The sequence below is a fragment of the Hemicordylus capensis genome, chromosome 4, assembly GCF_027244095.1.
Source record: "Hemicordylus capensis ecotype Gifberg chromosome 4, rHemCap1.1.pri, whole genome shotgun sequence".
NCBI lineage: Eukaryota > Metazoa > Chordata > Lepidosauria > Squamata > Cordylidae > Hemicordylus > Hemicordylus capensis.
In genome coordinates this window covers 226,750,961-226,768,942 of record NC_069660.1, presented here as the reverse complement: position 1 = coordinate 226,768,942, position 17,982 = coordinate 226,750,961, and the positions used below count along the sequence as shown (strand labels likewise).

General features: G+C 40.2%; 1 protein-coding gene across 3 annotated transcripts in view; it reads left to right on the top strand.

The window, feature by feature from the left end:
• Positions 1-17,982, top strand: part of ZNF407 (zinc finger protein 407) — a 684,045-nt gene that overhangs the window by 369,218 nt on the left and 296,845 nt on the right. For all 3 annotated transcript variants that reach the window (XM_053244892.1, XM_053244891.1, XM_053244890.1), the window contains exon 7: positions 14,098-14,218. In XM_053244892.1, the coding sequence (XP_053100867.1) occupies positions 14,098-14,218 (121 nt within the window). The remainder of the gene's footprint in view (positions 1-14,097; positions 14,219-17,982) is intronic.

Genomic DNA, 17,982 nt, shown 5'->3' with positions numbered 1-17,982 from the left:
CAGCTTTAACTCAGATGATATGCTGCACACTGTATTTGGGTATTGTTATAAATCCAGAAGGAGTTTGTGCCAAATATTTAAGGTTGCTGTTTGTCCCAAAATAGAGGAAAGTGTTTTTGTGCTCTTTCATTTCCATGTTCTCCTTTCAGCTTTTTTGGAAAGGAGAAGTGGTGTTCCTTTGCAAATCATTTCTGTCTTTGCCATAGTGAGGAATTATACCCTATCTCATTTTTGTGTAATCTTTACAGAAAAAAAAGAATTAGACTTATTTCACCTTTCATTTTCAAGAAGGTCATTAGAATAGCATACAACCTTCCTGGTTATGACTGAATCCATTGCACAATTTGCCTTTTTATCTGTAAAGATTTGCAAATACTTTACTGTACATTGAATTGTTAGTGGTACTGGCTGTTTAACTGTGTTAAAATTGTGTTAATTATGATGTGCATTTTTTTAAACAGCCCAATTATTTGCACTCTTTCATGTTTTAACCTTCTATGTATCCGATGGGGCTGTACATTTGTTGGTTTATCTTTTGATACTGAAGGATTGTGGACCATTACTGAAATTTGATTTTGACTTTGACTTTAAAGCACCATGCATTAGATTTGTGTTTCAAATTGATGTCTTATTTGGATGTTTTGTTGTTCAGGCTCTTGGTTTGAAGACACCATCCACCACCACATATGTCTACTTACTAATCTGCACGGTTTGGACTCTGACAAAGGCCACCAAGAAAAAAGACCAGCTGCAGATCTGTAACTGATGTTCAGTTGGTCATTTGTACAAATAGTCATTCTCCTTCTCCTCTGCTGGACCCTTTTTCTGGCTCTCTTAGTAATTAGGAGGAGTTGAGCAGGAGGGTGCTTGTTTCATTGCTCTAGGAGGAACCCACCCCGCTTGAGAGGGAAGAGTGAGTGCCAATTCCTGTCTAAACTTTTAGAGCACTCTGAAATACCCTTCAAGCACAGATTCTAATAAAGATCAGTTAGAGGTAAGGAACCTGTCATTTTTGCTCTGCTGATGTGCACTGAACTGTTTCCCTACTCAATCTAGTTTGGCAATGGATTTTCCACAGAAAGCATTTGGGAACTGAGTCTACATTGGAAATAGCCATTTTATTGCTCCTGCTGTTGTGATAGAACATGCAAATCTTTAGAAATGGCATTGGGCAAGCACAGATTTTATTGAATTATGTATTCAGGCCCATTCTGAAATTGGGTATGCCGTGCACTGAGTTGTACAAGAAACAGCCAAGGTGCTGTTTAGTCCAGTACATCTGGTAGCTGATGCACAGAATTAAAATTTAAATTTTCAGAATTAAAATTGGGGGAACATTTTTCTCTTATGGCCCCAAAGACTGGCTTTTAGAGAGTGAAAGAGTAAAGATTACCTTCACTCTAAGAAGTCCATGTGTTATGTTCTGAGCATATCTCTTGATTGGAAAGGCAGAAGCTCAAAGAAGATACTCATGTAGAAGCACAGTGGACTAACTTCCTCTGTGGAATTTTGGATTACTTCTTATTTTTTGGTGGCACACATTTTGTTCACAACACACTAGTGAGCCCAGCAGATACGAAAACTGTGTATTGTGAATGAATTTTTCTATTCCAGCCTGTACTGAATCTGCAGAGATATGGAATATCACCATAAAATCCACACCTTGATGAAATAATGGGTCAGAGAATTCCTGACATAAAGACAGGACAGTTCCACTGGATAAACATGTTCCAGCTGTTGGAGATTTACTTAAAGGAAAACCATCAGATGCTGTTAAGCTCTGCAAGCATCAATGAAAGCTGCTTTGTTTTATCATCTTGGATGAAAAAATATACATTTTTTTCACATTTTTCATAATTTCAAAGGAAAACATCCACAATATCTAGCTATAAATATTAATAGAAAAAAGCATATTTATAGATATGATGGAATCACATTTTCAGTTCATTAATTATTTTAATTAACATTCTGCTGTGTCGAAACAAACCTACAGATTGACAAATAACATTTACTGAGTTTTGTCCCAGGCCTCTATCATACAGCAATTCCCTGTTAGAATATGCAATATATTGTTCAAATTAAAGTACCATGCACATAATGATTAAGAATATATTTTATATTGCTTTTCAACAAAAGGTTTTCCAATGAGATAAATAGAAAAAGGGATAAGATGATTCCCTGTTTAAAAAAAGCTCACAATTTTAAAAGAAACATAAGGTAGACTTCAGCAACACAACTGAAAGGATGCTATACTGGGCTTACATGTTTTCTTATTTAAAAAGCAATGTGCAAGTAAAGAATTATGAAATCATGATGTAGCTAACTGGTGAATGTCATAAATAGTTGAAATAAACTTTATTACTTGAATCTTTCCATTGACCTTCATAACAGACAAAATGTGATTCTGTCATATCCAAACAAATTAAAAAGAAGAAGAAAAATCTGAAGGTTAGGTGAACAGTCTGTGTGGCTCTCAAGGTTCCAGGTTCAGTGCAAATGTGACACTCCTGTTCTAGGGCTATGACATTGTGTGCTCTTTTCCCCAACTTCTCCCAATTCCTATTTGAATTCCTGCTGTCTTTAACCATGATTAAAAGTTGCATCACTGCTGTCGACCATAGTTAGCACTAATGAGGGATAGTGTAGACTAGGCCTGTGCAATTGGAATCCATCAGAACCTCTAACGTGCTACCCACCCACCTCTGCCACAGTGTGTAGAGGCAGGCACTCTCAGTGCAGCCAGCACCAGACAGTAGTTACTGCTTCCAGTGCTGGGAAGGCATCTTTGTACTGGAACTGGTAGAAGCTGCGAGGGTGTGGGGAGACTGGGAAGGTGTGTAGGGTTAAAAGAACAGGATTAGGCTGCAGGACTGTGTGCTGTTCACCTTTCAGCCTCTCCCGTCTCATTTCTTACCACACCTGAGTCACAATTAAGAGTTAGGTCTGCACTGATGCTCATCATTCTATTGTTATTTTTATATATATACAGCTTTTTAAAAAGAGTTATGAAGTGATAAGAAAACGATACCCTGTCCCAGAAGAACTCACAGTCTAAAAATACAAGGTAGACTCGAGCAACAGCCAGTGGAGGGATGGTACACTGGTTTTGGATAATGACCTTGCCTCTTTGCCCTGTTAGCAGGGAATTAACAAGGATTCATTTTTGTTTAGTTTTTTAGTCACTATTGGAATATTTTCTTTTACCAGAAGTGCCATGCATACCTGTATACATTTTACTTGCATTTCCCCCAACTTTTTTAAAAAAATGAAATATCTGCTTTGGGGGGCATTGAGTGAGTGAGTGAGTGAAGTTTGCAATTGGCCTATGACTAACGGAAGTGGAAAAGTCTTATGAGAGTGTATATGACCTTTGTGGAAGCATGTGACCCCTGACGAATATGATAAGACAGGCTTCAGCTTTGTGATAGACCTGAGGCAGCTACTATGAACCTATAGAAATACCCAAGCAGTCTGTGCCTTTGTTGAAATAGTCTCATGAATTTTTGAAGACAGTGGCTTATATGACCCACACAGATCCTGTTTGTTGATCAGTTCCATTTGCTCATTTCAGTCTTGCATGTCTAAGCATTTATAGGTCAACATAATAAAGAGAGAAAATTTAATAATATATGTGTTTTTATCCAGATGAGTGGCTCACTTTGCGTTTCTATTTCTCATGTGAACTGCACTTTGACTTTTAATGTGCAGTTACATTACTCGGCACTGCATTTAATGTATAATGTAGTCTCTTTCCTTCACCTTCGTCCAACCCAGCGCCAAAAAGAAAAATACTCTATATAATATATAAGTAACCTAGTATGCTTTGTGCCTTTTCATTAAATGCTTATTTGGAAAGAATGTAATATTTGAAGAGAATTGCAATTAACTTAGACAATGCCAGTATTTATAAGAATTTTCAGAATACAGCTACATATTTTCCAGTGATAAATGGGCACCAAGGTAACAGGATTTTTCTGATTATGGACCGTTGCCTCCAACTGGATTGTCAACTAGACTGTTACCTTCCTGTCAAAAGACTACCAAGGCCAGCACCCTGATGTGGAGCAACAGTTCTTCAGCTGCATTTCTTTGCATGCACATAGTTGTTCTTTTCTAAGTGAAGAGGTACCCGACTGGGAGCTCTGTATGTGTTTCCTGTGGCATTCTGGATTTGGGACTTGAAATCATTACACTTAATTCACCTCCTTCAGAAATGAAAGCATGAGTCAATAAACACATTAAAAATGCATAATGTCCAAAGAAATAAATATAGCCATCTTTAAATCTTCCACTGCACAAAGCTAAGAGGCTTTCCCTGCAATTTAAGAATCTCTTTGAAACATTTGGGGCAGCGACTATGTCCCAAATATTCTATGAAAATATTGCCAACTCTTAAGATTTTCTTCATTTTTTTACATTGCAGGAGTTGAAAATAAGCTAAAGTTGTGGCATTTGTTTAAAAAATGTCTGGGCTTTTTCTGCTTTGACAAATACACATTGAGGTGATTCTCACGACCAGTCAAAACTGGGCTTATGTATACTGCTACTTGAGCAGGGGCGTATCTAGGGTGGGGCAGGCAGGGCACGTGCCCCGGGTACCACTTGAAGGGGGGCACCATTTTGTAATTTTTTTTAAAAAAAATTAAAAAATGGCTGCCGAAAACAAAATGGCCACCGTGCATGCTCAAATGGCCTCTGTGAGGCCCTAGGTCATGGCAGGCCTTGCAGAGGCCATTTGAGCATGCGTGGTGGCCATTTTGTTTTCAGTGGCCATTTTTTTAAAAAAAAGATTATTTTTTAAAATGGCCACTGCACATGCTCAAATGGTACCTGCGAGGCCCTAGAGGCTAGCTGGGTCAGGGGGAACCTTTGCAAAAAAAAAAAAAACCCTAGCCTTTAGGAAGCCCCCCAAAGTGGCTACAGCTAAAATAATAATAATAATAAGAAGAATAAGAATAAGAAGAAGAAGAAGAAGAAGAAGACGACACTGTACACATATTCAAATTGGCACTATGTCCAGAGAATCAGGGCTTGTGAATACTGAGCTGACGCTTATGAGCTAGGATTGTATTCATTTGCTCTTAATTTGCTTCTTGTGATAAGTGAGTTAAATGTGATGTCTTAATAATATGGCTATTAATGGTGAGTTTGTCTTTGAATCAGTGTGAAATCCTTAATATTAAGGCCCACTGGGAGTTTCTTGCTCTCTTTCTCTCATTTTAACTGTCTTTCTGAAATACTAGAATATATTCCAAGCAGTGACACAGTTTACTCTGCATATCCTTTAATTATTTTCAGAGTATCTGGGAAAAGTCAAATTTTAAAACTTATGAAATAGTGATGCTACAATGCATAGTGGGGAATTAGACAGGCACTTCTGTTTAGTTTTCCAAGTACATCTCCGCATAGTATTTGGGTATTTCATGAGCCCCAGCGTACTGAAATTTGTAGTTTTCCAGCATTTTTTGGTCTGGCTAAGTCCACTGCTAAATAGTTTTTGAAATATTAAAAGATTAATTAGCCTGACTTGTATTTTTCAGCTGATATTATGGTAAAGTTATCTGAAAGATGGGTGTCAGCTGCTTGGATGGGGTGGGGCGCAATTTCAGTGTTTGCCCTAGGCGCTATTTTCCCTAGATACGCCTCTGTACTTGAGTGATAGTGCCTTGCCAAGATCATCCTTTGGAGTCCTTGGGGTCTCACTGGGGCCCAATTTTAATCACATTGCTATTGTAGAAGTTTGGTAACTATGTGGAACATAGGCCAAATTCAGACATAAACGTACACAAGGCCAGTGTTTCTTACCATTCGAATGTGAGATTTCTTCTCAACTGCAGTTATATTAGTGCTGCGAAACCTCAATTTGAACCCTCATTTCAAGTTGGTTAGGTTGCTAAAAATGCAGGTCCATTGGTCCCATTGTGTCATTCGAGTTCAGTGCCTGCTGTAACTTGGGGTTCATGCTGAAGCTTCTCTCACAACCATAGGGAGGGATGCTCAGAGCAGCTTAGAAATGTGTCAGCTCTAGCCAGCTTGTGTATCTCTCTGGCTGTTTCTCGGAGCAAACACTCCACCTTTTGTTGCCTAGCAACTTGTCACCTCACCCCTTCTTTCACTGCCTGGCCATAGGCACACCACATTCCTAGATTTCCCTCATTTAAAATCAGAGAAGCAGATATGGGCATAAGGGCATGGCGGGGGGGGGGGAAGAGTCTTAAGAACTGTGACTTCTCTTGCTTCCTTGGTACATTATCCAAAAACAGCCTTGTATGATTATCTCTGAGAGGATCCTACAGAAATTTAACACATTTGTCTGCATATTGGGTATGTGTTGAATGAAATCTGGGTTCTGTTTTTTAACCACTATTTTGTGGGGTGGTTGGGCAAGCTTCAGACACAGTTTCCAGCTTCATACAGGGGAGACAGTTTCAGACGGAGCAGAGCCATATGGTTGTTGGGAGGAAATAAAGGGTCCATTTGTCTTTTCCCTGCCAAAGACAGCTGCCGGATGCCAAGAAGATGCAAGTGAATCTGTGCGATGCACACACTCCCGCTCACGTTGTAGCCAGTGGTGGTTGGGTGAGTGACATGCTGATGCCGTGCCTGTTATCTGGCAATGCAAGCAGCATAATGGGATTGAACCTGGGATGACTAGGAAGAGAGAGGGATGACTCTAGCTAGCAGGCAGAGGCAATGGAACCTCAGTTACTGGATTGTGTGTGGCATGGTTCTCAGCTTCAGTGCTTAACCTCAGGTACGCTTACCTAGAATTGCTGAAGGCCTTTACATGAGTTAGAGGCGAATGTATATACACTTGGAGTTAATTGGGGGAATAAAAGACATGTAGCAGTTTCTTCAACTTTGATTTTGATGTATTAGCATGGACATCCTTTGCGGGTTTTTTTCCTTTCCCTTCTGGGCCTCATGCTCTCAGATGGTGTGTTTTTGGCTGAGATTGCCCACTACCATTATTTCATGGCATAGAGTTAACTGATTCCTACATTATCCCCCCCCACCCAGTTGTATTGTACTGAAGTAGCTGAAAAGTGTAGGATCCACTCTTCCCTTGAGTAGTTAGCTTTATTGTCATTTTGAACCATAATTTCTAGTTCTGCTAATCCGCTAATATTTTTGGCCATGGGAACATTGATTTGTAATCTTATTTGTGTATTATTTCCCTAAGTAAACCACTTTGGACACTTTTGTTAAAAAGCGGTTTACATAGAGAAATATTAATATTTATATATAAATATTACATAAATATTTATATATAAATAATTGTTGTTGTTATAATCTGAGTTCTGCTCCCCCAAATGTAGAAATTAAGATTGCTTAATACAGTATAGCACATGCTTATATTGCTTATTACTATGATCACTGAATATTTATATACCACTTTAATATTATCAGATGAAGCTGCACAGATCATTGAAATGTTCATAATTGTTGTAACAAAACTGACAGGCTGTATTAAACACAACAAAGCCTGCCTTTCAGGTTTATAGTGTAAAAGGGTGAGGCTATAATACTAGGGAAGGGGATAAACAAGGAATGGAAAAGGAATGGGAGAAACACAAATTAGAGGTCAAAGATTTGAAGAAGCATGTTTTCAAACAGTTTTTAAAACTACAAGTGAGAGGTGAGTAAGATCTCAGTAGGACATCAGGCAAACTATTAATTATGATAAACTAGAAAGAGGAGAATGGAATCCATGCATGAGATTGATGGGGAAGAGGAGGCAGACAGTGTGTGTGAGCCTGCAGGCATTTCTAATCCAAGACAATAACGTAAAGTTTCATATAATAAAATCGCTACATTTCTTTTTTTCTCCCAAGTAACTACAGGTGTACCTGCACCTGCCTTTTACTTTGCAAAGCTTTGCCAAGACTTCTGTCTCCTCTCACTCTTCTCTCCTCACAGTTGCCAAATTCAAGCAGTAGCAGTGTGGTCAGGCTTGAAACTCAGTGACTGCTTTTAGCAAGCCACTGTCACTTAAACAGCAGTTTGAGTAATTCAAATTGAAATAATAATAGCCTATGTTCAAGAGCTTTTGTGAAGAAAAATGAGATGAGTGTGTGAGAGTCATGCAAGAGCACTACTATTCTGTTATTAAGTAGCATTCATTTCAATTGAGGTTGTGCAGAAGTTCTCAACTGACTGCTCATATGTTTGCCTGTGCTATAGTGGATAGCTAGTTAATTTAGGACAACTGTTGACAATGAAAATAAACCAGCTAGAGTATACATTTTGAACAGCTGTTAAAGTTACCAGAGAAGCCACAAGGAATTTTCCAAAAGTTTACCTTTTAAAAAGCAAAATGTTGGCTAATGTAATTGTTTCATTTTATTAACTACTACTATTATTATTGAGGGACTAAATATTGGTGTCTTTGGTAAAGGAAACACTAGGGTCCTACATGTAGGATTGGTTCCACTCCTTGAAGACTTGGGGGGAGTTTCTGAAATCCTTGCAGCACTTTAGAAAGCACAAACGCTGATTCAGAAATTTGGATTCTTCTGACGCCAATAGTCATACTGGGTGCAATGCACCCCCAAATCCACTGAAAATTAGGAATAATTTTAGTAGATCTTTCTTAACCAATTCTTACTCTTGTCCCATTATGCGCCCCTTTTCTCTCTTCATCCCACTCTCATCTTCTCTTTGTTTTACTCTCTGTATCCCCCACATACTGTATATGCTAGTGTAAAAACTTCTCTAGTTGGGGAAACATCTTTGCCAACTTCCAAATTCTGAACATTGAACACATCTGGATCTGGAATTCTAAGAGCAGTTTCATACTTCTTTTTTCCTTTGCAAATTCAGCAATTCTAAAAATGGCTGCTGGAGGCCATAGCCACACGCATCCTGATTCCGACTGAGGTTTCTTCATGTGAAACAATAGATGGAAGAGTTTATATATATATATATATATATATATATATATATATATATATATATATATATACACACACACACACATATATACATATACGAATATGAATATGAATGAGATACAAATTGTATGTGTGAATGGACATTATAGAAACACATTTTTTAAACGTGGTGTACAGTGAGTCACATTTGGCAATGAAGATTGTAAGATATTCCGCCTCCCCACAACACACAGATTCAGCCCAATGCAATGCCCCTTCATTCTCCCCTCTCTCTAAACATTCTCTGTCCAGTTGCATCTTATTTCTCCGTACTGAGACAGGCTCTCTATCTACGGTAGATTCAACTAGTCTTAGCAAAGTGAAGAAAGCAGAAGAATGCTTTTGAAAGCTAAGTATGTAGTACACCACTCTGGGTTCCTTGGAGGAAGAGCGGGATATAAAATGTAAAAAAAAATACCTCCATGGAACAACCTGAATATAATGTGTTAGGTTCCACAAGGAGAGGGGCAAAGTTCAGGCTGCAGCTCCACTTAAACTCTGATGCCTGCCAAGCATGACATCTATCTATATAATTAATTTTTGTAGAGAGGATGTGTGGGGATGTGGCAGGCTCTGCCTCTGCTGCAGCTGTGACCAGTGGCGGGCCCAGAGGGGACGACATGTGCAAGGGCGGGAGGGAGGAGCATGTGCCAAGAGCCGGTTGGGGAGGCACGCGCCAGGAGGTGGTTGGGGCAGTGGCTGAGAGGGCGGCGGGTCGTGGGAGGAGGATGGGCAGCAGGCGAAGCCCCACTACCCCAAGGAGGAGGATGGCAAGGTGGAGGGATGAGGCGGTGCCACCCTAAGGAGGAAGGAGAGAGGATGACGGGCAGCGGGAGGAGGATGGGTGAGCCACCCCGAGGGGGAGGACGGGGAGGCGGTGGCAGCGGGATGGCCTGGCCCCCGGGGTGAGATGGCGGTGGTGGCATGGGGGGTGGCTAGGCCAAACTAGAGGCGCAGATGCTCTGCACCCGGGTCCACTAGTTCTGTTTTGTATTTAGTAGATACAAGAAAAGGAGATGCCTGTGCTAGCCCTGTTGAGAAATGAGATTTTGGTGACTAAAGCACAAGATGATACATTAGCTGGCTCAATTCAGATATCACAAACCTGATCCTACAAAACATTGGTTGAATGATCAGGTTTGTGCTGGACGAATGTTAGCTACGCCCATTTCTGGAGGTAAATGACCTTAAATCAGTAGTACGTATGCTGGTAACTGAGGGCCGGATCTTCTCTGTGGCTGCCCCAGGACTTTGGAATGTACTCCCTGTCAAAATTAAAGCTTCTCCATCTTTGATTGCTTTTAAAAAAACAACAACACTATAAGACACACCTGTTTTCACAGTCTTTAAAACTAATTTTAAACTGTTTAATAGTTTCACTCTATGAAATTGTTTTATTTGTTTTATTTTGTGAATTGTATTTAATTGGTTTTATTCTGTGAAAGTGTTTTGTTTCATTTTTATGTTGTAACTTGGATTATGTGCTCTGCCTAGAGAGAGATATCAGGCATTACATAAAATATGATAAATAAATATACCTGAATTTTAAAAAAAAATTAAAGGAAGATTTTTAAAAAGTGTAAGATATGTTATCTGTCAAAAAGGTAGACAATCTTTCTTTGAGGTTAAAGCTCAATTTTTAAATTGCTGCTTTTCAATTGTTTTATATAAGATATGCTTCAGATTTGGAGGTATGTGTCTTGTCACCTCGCCTCAGAGGCGCTCTTACCCCTGGACCTTAGGGATCTGGCTCATGGCCTTCTAGGTCCGGGAGGACCTCCAAAGGTCGGGGGCTCCTGCAGCCACCTGGTGTACTGCCTCACCGCTGTCCCCACATGCACGCCTTTACAAAAACAAAACAACACTGTTGCACTAGCGGCGGGGTGGGGTGGAGTGGGGAGAGTTCCACTTTAAGGAGGGGATGTCTTAAGTTTATTTTTAGATTGTGAACCCTTTGAGGACAGGGATCCATCTTATTTATTTATTATTTCTCTGTGTAAACTGCCCTGAGCCATTTTTGGAAGGGCGGTAAAGAAATTGAATGAATGAATGAATGAATGTTTACCCAGAGGGAGGGTGGGATGGGGTGTGGTGATGGCGGTTGCAGGGAGTGTGGGGCAGTGAGGAAGGGAGAGTTCCCCCTGTTACCCTTTGTCAGCATCTGGGGAGGTGGTGAGCTCCATCCAGCTCTGCTTCCTCCTCCCAAGTGATAAAGTGACAGCCTCTCTCCTCTGCTTCCTCTACATGAGGAAGTACACTCAGCAGAGAGGCAAGATGCCGTCACTTGGGAGGATGGAACAGAGCTGGACAGAGCTCGCCACCTCCCTCCCATCCTGGACGCAGACGGAGGGTAACGGGGAACTCTCCCTTCCTCACCACCCCACATTCTCTGCAACCGCCATCGCTGCGCCTCATCCTGCCCTCCCCCTGGGTAAACATTTCCTCCTTAAAGGTGAACTCTCCCCTCCCTGTGCCTCCCCTCTCCCTGCAGCTAGTGCCGCTGATATGCAGCGTGCTTTTTTTAAAAAAACTGTGCAAATGGGGGATGACAAATAGCTCTGATTTTTATGACCAACAATATATTTAGGCCTCATAATGGTACAGTGTTGAAACAGCTCCTCATCATAACTATTCTGGCACTACTGTGCCAGTAAAACAGGGCTGTACATCTTCAGTCTTTAGCAGATGTTGGACTACAACTTTGGTAATCCCCAACTTTTGGCCACTATTGCTGGGAATAATGGGAGCTGTAGTCCAAAAAGTGCTGGAGGACTGAAGTTGTGCAGCGCTGCAGAATAATATGGCCTTTGTGATACTGCCTGTTTTAGTTTAATCTCTTTCCTAATAATTCTCAGGACAAAATATACCTTCTTTACCTCAGATATTTGAGGTTGCCGTTATTCTTGAACTATTCAGCATGACCCTGGTCTGTCTTTGCCACTTTATACCCTATCACTGTATATAAGATGTTAGGAGGTTTTGCCCCAACATAAATCACCTTGCATCCACAAACACAGATCTTGGAGAATCAATTCAATTGCCAACATGTTTAATAATGCTTTCTTACATGTCACTTCTTAACCATAACTTTTGATCATCTGTGCTATATAGTAATGCCTCCTCTGTCCTGCCCATACACATGCCCTACAAAGAAGCCATGAAAGTAAAATCTGAATGTGAATGTTATTTCTGCTAATACTTCCATCCAGGGTCTTCAGCACAAATTATCATATTAAGGCTATGTCCAAATTACTTGTAAATGTGCAGATGTTAGCAGCAAATGCTCTGACGTGTGGTAGTAAACAGACTTCATGACTATGTTTTGCTTGAAGTGGTGGATATGAGTTCAGTTGGTGCAAACCTGCATACGGCTATGTTCTTAAGTTTAATGTACCAGGACAGTTGATCGTGGTAGGGTAAACTGGAACATAAAGTCAAGGAACAAAGTGTTTTATTGAGGGCTAGAGAATTGTAGAGAATGAGGAACAGGATGATTAAACCAAGATTAGCTCCCAGCAGGTTGCTGAAAATGGTCTTCCCGTAAGGGTCCTTGTAAATGGCTTAGGTTGCCCCAGTACACATTTACCAGCCTTAGCGCTTTGGAAGGGGATAGAGGTTGGGGGTGAATGTTTAAAGAAACAAATATAGCAAATACATATTCATAACTACCTGTCTTCTGGTCAGATCTGTGTGTGTGTGTGAGGGAGAGAGAGAGAGCGCGCACGCAAAGTTAATCTAGCCAACCAACCACAGGAGGAGAACTGGTCTTGTGGTAGCAAGTATGCATTGTCCCCTTAGATAAGCAGAGTCCACCTTGGTTTGCATTTGAATGGGAAACTACATGTGAACACTGTAAGATATTCCCCTTGGGTGATGGGGCCATTCTGGGAAGAGCACCTACATGTTTGCATGCAGAAAGTTCCAAGTTCCCTCCCTGGCATCTCCAAGATAGGGCTGAGAGAGACTCCTGCCTGCAACCTTGGAGAAGCTGCTGCCAGTCTGTGTAGACCAGGGGTTCTCAATGTTGGGTCCCCAGATGTTATTGGCCTTCAACTCCCATAATCCCCAACCAAAGGCTGCTGGGGCTGGGGATTATGGGAGTTGATGTCCAGTAACATCTGGGGACCCAACATTGAGAATCCCTGGTGTAGACAATACTGAGCTAGATGGACCAAGGGTCTAACTTGGCAGAAGGCAGCTTCCTATGTTCCTAACCCACTGAACCTCATGGGGAAAGGATCTTTTAGTCCAAAACATAGCCTGGATGCATGATGTTGGTCACTGAGGTTAGCCTTAGTACTTGGCTATTGTAATTCTGTATCAATATTGCATGTATACTGTGTGCTATCACTTAAGTGTTCCCCTGCACCACCAGCAGAGCTGTTCTAGATACTAAGGGAAAAGTGCTTTATTTTGAGCCAATACAGCATTTACTTCATCTGGTTGACATATGACCATTATTTCAATTACATATAGTCTTTCCAGTCATGTTGCAGTGGGTACTGACATACATCATGGTCTTCTGAACCACTGAACATATGTTGAAGTTGGAAGTTAGCACAGTCACACCTGCCAAGATTATGTTGGCCTGAGATCTAAAAACATGTTGAGGCATTCGCAAGTGAAGGATGTACATGGATATTTCCATGTGGGCAACTTCAAAATTTAAAATATCCTTCATTGAAATAAATGGTACTAATGAATCCATGTTAGGGTCCTATTCTCAGGCTGCAGTGGCTACTTGGAGATCCCTTGACACAATCACCTCATTGTAGCTTTCCCATAAGATATCTGTTCATGTGCTCAAGTGTGTCACACAGATTGGATTCAACCATTGAGACAAGCCACATCATGGGGATGACACCCATGATGATTAAGTACTCATAAACAATTCACCATATGAAGCAGTAATTGCATTTTAAGCATGATATGAAATGGGTCAAGTCAGTTGATACCAGTGTCACATGATAAAATGACTGCCACAATGCTAGGTAATACATGCAGCAGGGAATTAGTCCAGAAATCTTTTGGGCATAAGATCTCACTTATCCCAGCCTGAGAACTTCAACTTTTATCCACCCTTCATTTGTATTGTAAGTTAATTACTAGAAAGTTTTATCTCTTCCTTTCTACTTTTAAAACAATCTTTTTCACTGTCTTTCAGGAGAGAGACCATTTAAATGTGATGAATGTAACTTTGCTTCCACAACCCAATCACATCTGACACGGCACAAGCGCGTCCATACTGGAGAAAAACCCTACAGATGTCCTTGGTGTGACTACAGGTAATTGATTGATAAAGAGACTAAGGAGTTATTTATTATTTTATTTATCATATTTCTATACCTGATATGTGAGATAGATAGATAGATAGATAGATATAGATAGATAGATAGATAGATAGATAGATAGATAGATAGATAGATAGAGATATATATATACATACATACACACACACACATCAGGCGTGTGTGTGTGTGTGTGTGTGTGTGTGTGTGTATTATACACACACACACACACACATGTTATGTGTATATACACATATCAGGCATATATCATATATCCTGATATGTGATATATGCCTGATATGTGTATTTTTCTACATATTGACAAGAGTTGACAGAAGATTCAGTATGGTGATTCAGTATGGTTCATCCAAATTATTTGATAAAATATATTGATAATTAAATCTTCATCAGTTCAGGATAAAGCACATTTGAGGATAACCCTTATTTGTCAAATTGGGGAGCGGAAGCAACCCTGTTTTGAAGCCTTTTGATGTGAAACACTGAAGTGCTAATGCTGTTTATTTCACAGATGCTCTAGTGCCTGTTAGAATTCTCTGTGGAGGGACTCCTGATCTGCATTGCCTTTTCAGATCAGCTGCAGTTTTGAAAAATGTTCTTGGTTGAGTTGCAGCCATGACACTAAAGACGAAAGTCCCCCTATGAATTAAACAAGCTCATTGTCCGTTAAGTATTTTAAATTGAAGCACCTGCCTGTCGCTTTAGCAACACTGCATCTGCCTTGTTTGCTAGACTTTTGCCACCAATTGTATGGGAAATATTCTGCAAGATTCATAGCCAGAAATGGAGATCCTTCTCTTAATTAGAGAAGAGGTTGAATGCCTATGGGTTTGCTATCTTTCACATGAGGCATTGAGACACCACCTGTCTTTTTTGACATTAGAATTTACTTCTTGCATGAATGGAAATGTTAATTCCAATGTGTTCTTGCAAATTTTACACCTTTTTTTGGTATATTTGTGATGTCTTAACATTTACCTAAGAACAATAGTTTAGTGTGGTAGGGAACAAAAAGGAAACGTCCTATTTTAAGTGTTCCATCATTAGAATTCGACCCTTACCAATTACTCTATTTCTACACTGAACCGGATTATATGAAGAGGCCAGTGCCATTTATCTTATAGCTCCTGTTAATAATACTGGAAAAAAGAGCTTTGCAGAGTATCTGGTGGCTTAGGTGAGAGTAGAGTTAGTTTTGCAGTATGTATTTTGCACACTGGAATGAAATACTGGAATCCCAGTATCTCCCTAAAGACACTGATTTATTTTAAGTCGCCAAAATACCCTTATTAAAGAGCTACTTATTGTACAGCAGCATCATTACCCAGGTTACCATCTGTTCATTGATTTGTTTTTTTTGTTTTGTTTGTACTTTTTGTCAAATAGCAGAATGAAGGTAGCAGAAGCAAGGATTTTTAGAAAATATTCCATGGTAATAGATAAGAAGCTTAAACAGCCAGACCTGCAAATTGCATTAATTCTTTAAATGCACCTTTCTAAAAATATGTCACTTGTGAAGGATATCTTACAAGCCGAAGGATAGATGGCATGCATTTTTAATATAATTATGTAAACTAAACTAAAATATTTTACATTTATTATGCATAATAAACTAATTAAACAATGCTCGGTAAGGGATTATAGTATCTGACATCAAGTGCAGAAGGATTCATTGTGTGTATTCAGCAGCTCCAGCATTCTGAGTTAGGGAGAGTGACTCTTCAGAGACCACTTTTCTCTTTTTGGACAGCTTCCCTAGGGAATTCATAGCTCCCTTTTATTGTGTATATGTTCATACTTTGTAAAATAAGGCCCATTTATAATACGTTCCAGTGTGTGCAACAAAGTAATTAGAACAAAACTGGGATGTAGGTATTCTTTGCAAACTAAATAATCTTTCAGATAACTTTATGTCAGCAAATGCAGCATTGCCTGTTGTTTCTTAGTTTAGCTAAGCAAATGCTGAGCTTACATAATTCTTTATCAGAAACGCAAGCGCAAGCATGCAAACACACACACACACACACACACACTCACTTTCTCTCTTTCCTATGTTCCAAAGGAGCTTGTCCTGTCAAACACATGGTGCAGAACCTTTGTGTGGTGTTAATCTCTGTAATTTCAAACCACTTATCACATGATGAGAGGCTGTATAACATCTTATTTGCAAAAGACTGTAAGATTATGTGTCTCCAGGTGGGATGTTGCTATATACTCAGGGGGCATATTTAGCAGAGAGTCAGATTAGCCAGGAGAATCCCACCAATGAAGTAGATGTGAGAGCAAAAACATGAGAAATAAATCTTTAACTGTGATCTTGACCACAACACAATTCCAAACCAGTGGTTTGTTGTACTTTCAGATAATATATTTATGTTTAGCAAGTTAATACGTAGCTAAGTGGGCTTGACATGAGGTAGACATTTCTGCACAACAGCTTTTCCTATGTCATTCTTCATCTACTATTATTTAATCAGGCCTCACTACATGTTCCAACCCTGCATGAGTAGAAAGGTTATGACTAGAAGCAAGCCTTGGCATTAGTTGCTCCAAGGCTGCAGAACGATTTCTGCTTCAGAGGTTTATAGTTCTCCTTTGCTCATTTCTTCTACACGGGCTTATAAGGCATAATACTTTTTGCCTGGCCTTTGGTCCTGCTGGCTAGGTTTTGGTTTGTTGGTTCTTTTGGTTTTAAAAGACTTTTCAGATGTCATTTTATTATTTCACTTGGATGTCTCTTAACGTGGTTTAATGTTTCTTACAAACCTTGAGACTTGGAAAGGTGGCACAGTAATATTTTAAACAAATAGATAAGGATCAAGATCCCAAACACCTTGTGCCCTGTTTTGTTCACACTTGAGGTTTTCCAGCTTCCCTCTTCTGGCAGCTGCTTCCTACACACACACAAAGTATCTCCAAAGTTAGGATTGGCTCTGGACTATGAAGTGCGATATGCTGCTGTCAGAAGGGAGAATCAGCCAGAGTGGCACCCTATGGAGTGCACAGGCATTTCTGAATACCAGTCAATATACACGAGGCAAATGTGTATACTTTTGAAAAGTACGTGGAATGTTGCATATGAATAGGAGACTAGAAGTGTGAGCACTGTAAGATATTCCCCTCGGGAAGGAGCCGCTCTGGGAAGAGCAGAAGGTTTTATGTTCCCTCACTGGCTTCTCCAAGATAGGACTGAAAGATATTCCTGCCTGCAACCTTGGAGAAGCTGCTGTCAGTCTGTGAAGACAATACTGAGCTAGATAGACCAATGGTCTTGACTCAGTATATGGCAGCTTCCAATGTACTTTTTCACACAACGCATAATCAACTTGTGGAATTCTCTGACACAAGATGTGGTGACAGCCAACAACCTGGATGCCATTAAGAGGGTTGGATAACTTCATGGAGGAGAGGTCTATTAATGGCTACTAGTCGGAGGGCTATAGGCCATCTCCAGCCTCAGAGGCAGGATGCCTCTGAATACCAGTTGCAGGGGAGTAACATCAGGAGAGAGGGCATGCCCCCAACTCCTGCCTGTAGGCTCCCAGTGGCGTCTAGTGGGCCACTGTGTGAAACAGGATACTGGACTAGATGGTCCTTGGGCCTGATCCAGCAGGCCTGTTCTTATGTTCTTAAAATATTGCAGTATAACCCTGATGTTCCTGTGTAACTTGAGCCTCTGGCTTAGCATGGTGAAAAAGCAAAACTTAGCATCAAATGTGGGAGTCTCTACTCTAATTTGTGTC